Here is a 2,656-nt window from a genome sequence, read left to right on the forward strand (position 1 = left end):
TAGATAGATAGATAGATAGATAGATAGATAGATAGATAGATAGATAGATAGATAGATAGATAGATAGATAGATAGATAGATAGATAGATAGATCTCTCTCAGAATAACCCAAAGGAAAGATTCTGAACCCGCTCTAGGCTGATCTACAGTAGGTAGGGCTGACTGGAGCCCAGTTTCTTTTTTGTCAATCATGTGAAATATCAATAAATTTGTCATTTTGTCCTTTTTGCTCAAAGCTGTAGGTCAGTGGATCTTAACCTTTTTGACCTCAGGGCCCAACTTATTGATATTAAAGTGACACGAGGCCCAGTCAGATATTACCAATGTATGGATCAAAATGATAATTATTCTAAATCTTGGTTTAATTTTTATTGCATTTACATTGTAACTAAATTAAATACACTTACATTTTAAAAGTAAAACTCCTGTCAAATAACCACAAGACATGATAATGACAAACTTTTTTTTGTATTTTAATCTTTCCATAACAATTATTTGAACAAATACAACGGTCAGTTAACAAACCACGCAGGCTTATCAGCACAAAAATAACATTTTTTAAACATGAGCAATAACAAAAATAGACAACCTTTAAAATATTGCATAGTAGAACCAGAAGCTGCACTTCATATTAGTGACAAACAATTTGCTTTTTTAAATTTAATTTATTTTAATTTTTTTTGATGGGTTGCCTTCGTTTTTTCTTCTACTTTTCATTTTAAATAGGTTTCTTTTCTTGGCAGGTTTCTAAGGTTCATCTTCTACATATTAAAAAAAGTTGTTAAACATCTGAGTGGCGCACTACTGCTACTAGTGGTGAGAAAGTTTATTGCACCTTATTTAAAATCAATGTGGTCCCACGGCCCTCTGCGGCCCAAAGTTAAAAACTGTTGTTCTTTTGAGGCCCTCAAGGTGGTGCTCACGGCCCATAGGTTAAGAATCTCTGCTGTAGGTTAGGTTGTCCTGATAAGTATCTACTGTGGCGGCTCACTCACTAATTGTAGTAACTTTTAAACTTCATCCCACAGCACAGCTACAATTTATTTCCATATATTATTTCCATAGCTTTGGTCTTCTACATTTTATTTAGTGCTGTTTGGGAATTTTAAGCCAAACAAGGTAAAGCTTTATTGACCATAGCAGGTCAGAGAGTACCAGGTCACAATAACTTCATAAAACTGACCATTCCATTTTTGTTCTTTTAATTGAGCTCAACTTCAAACATGACAGCAAAGATTTAAGACTTACATGGGTTTCCCCCAGTAAAATATTTTCAAATGAGAAATCCGAGTAAAGACCAACTCTTTTTTTATTTAACTTTTGCAAATATCGTGTTAACTTATGTCACTTGGATCCTAACTGGCCTGTATTTCTTCTCGACTTCACTTCTGATCTTTGCTGCTTTGATCTCAGTCCTCCTGTTCCTCCTCCTGATTATCCTGTTCACAGGTTCGCCGGCAGGACGGTCACTAGCAGTAGCTTGGTGCTGGTCACAGTGGCAACCAGGGAAGAGGGTGCCGCTCAGCTGATGGTCAACTGTGAGAAGATGGTGATCGGGACCATGCTGGTCAAAGACATCCTCTTGGCTCTGACGCAGTGATGTGAAACAGCAAACTTACATATGTCCCCCATATTTCAGTTGCCTCCTTTATTTTGTCCACATTGCTTCTGCTCTCTGGCAAAGAAACAACGTGTTGAAAATCTCCAAATATTTTAAAAATCCAAACCAAACACAATAAAATCTGATGACTCTCAGACTTAACATTTAGATTTGTGATCCAGAAACACCTCCTTTCTAGCAAATCCTCTTTGAGAAGCTGTTTGTTTAGGGAAACTTGTATGTTTTTATTTGCTGTAACCATCCATCCATCCATCCATCCCATTATCTTCTGCTTTTATCTGAAGTCGGGTCGCGGGGGCAGCAGCTTGAGCAGGGAAGCCCAGACCTCTCTTTCCTCAGCCACCTCTTCCAGCTCTTCAGGGAGGACTCCAAGGCATTCCAGCTGAGAGACATAGTCTCTTCAGCGTGTCCTGGGTCTTCCTCGGGGTAGACTACCTCCCTAGGGAGGCGTCCAGGAGGCATTCTTACCAGATGCCCAAACTACCTCATCTGGCTCCTCTCGATGTGGAGGAGCAGCAGCTCCACTCTGAGTCTCTCCTGAATAACTGAACCCTATCTATTATCTAGTATTCACAATCTTTTTCTTTTGGTCACTACCCAAAGTTTGTGACCATAGGTGAGGGTAGGAATGTAGTATGACCAGTAAACAGAGAATTTTGCCTTATGGCTCAGCTCCATCTTCACCAAAACAGACCAGTACAGATGCCGCAAAACTGCAGAAGCTGCACCGATCCATCTATGTCTCACACTCCATTCTTCCCTCAATCATGAACATGACCCCAAGATACTTGAACTCTTTCACTTGAGGCCGAACTTCATCCCTTGAGATGCAGAACACGGCCTACTTCAATACTCCCTGCCTCAGCTAGGATGTCGAGTTCTCTTGGTGTGATCTGTCTGACGGGTTCTTCTGCCAGGCATTCCTAGCAAACCCTCACTACACGTTTGGGTCTACCGGGTCTGTCCGGCATCTTCCCCCACCATCTGATCCAACTCACTACCAGGTGGTGATCGTTTTTTGAAATTTCCTTAATT

General features: G+C 40.3%; 1 protein-coding gene across 8 annotated transcripts in view; it reads left to right on the forward strand.

The window, feature by feature from the left end:
• ap3b2 (adaptor related protein complex 3 subunit beta 2) overlaps positions 1-1,768 on the forward strand; it is a gene marked incomplete at its 5' end in the record, with an annotated part of 39,046 nt that extends 37,278 nt beyond the window's left edge. For 5 of the 8 annotated variants that reach the window (XM_014021001.1, XM_014021002.1, XM_014021005.1 and 2 more), the window contains 1 exon segment: positions 1,414-1,768. In XM_014021001.1, coding sequence (XP_013876455.1) covers positions 1,414-1,600 — 187 coding nt within the window. 8 annotated transcript variants of the gene reach the window in all.
• Positions 1,769-2,656: the final 888 nt, after the last annotated feature.

The sequence above is a fragment of the Austrofundulus limnaeus genome, unplaced genomic scaffold (genome assembly GCF_001266775.1).
Source record: "Austrofundulus limnaeus strain Quisiro unplaced genomic scaffold, Austrofundulus_limnaeus-1.0 Scaffold275, whole genome shotgun sequence".
NCBI lineage: Eukaryota > Metazoa > Chordata > Actinopteri > Cyprinodontiformes > Rivulidae > Austrofundulus > Austrofundulus limnaeus.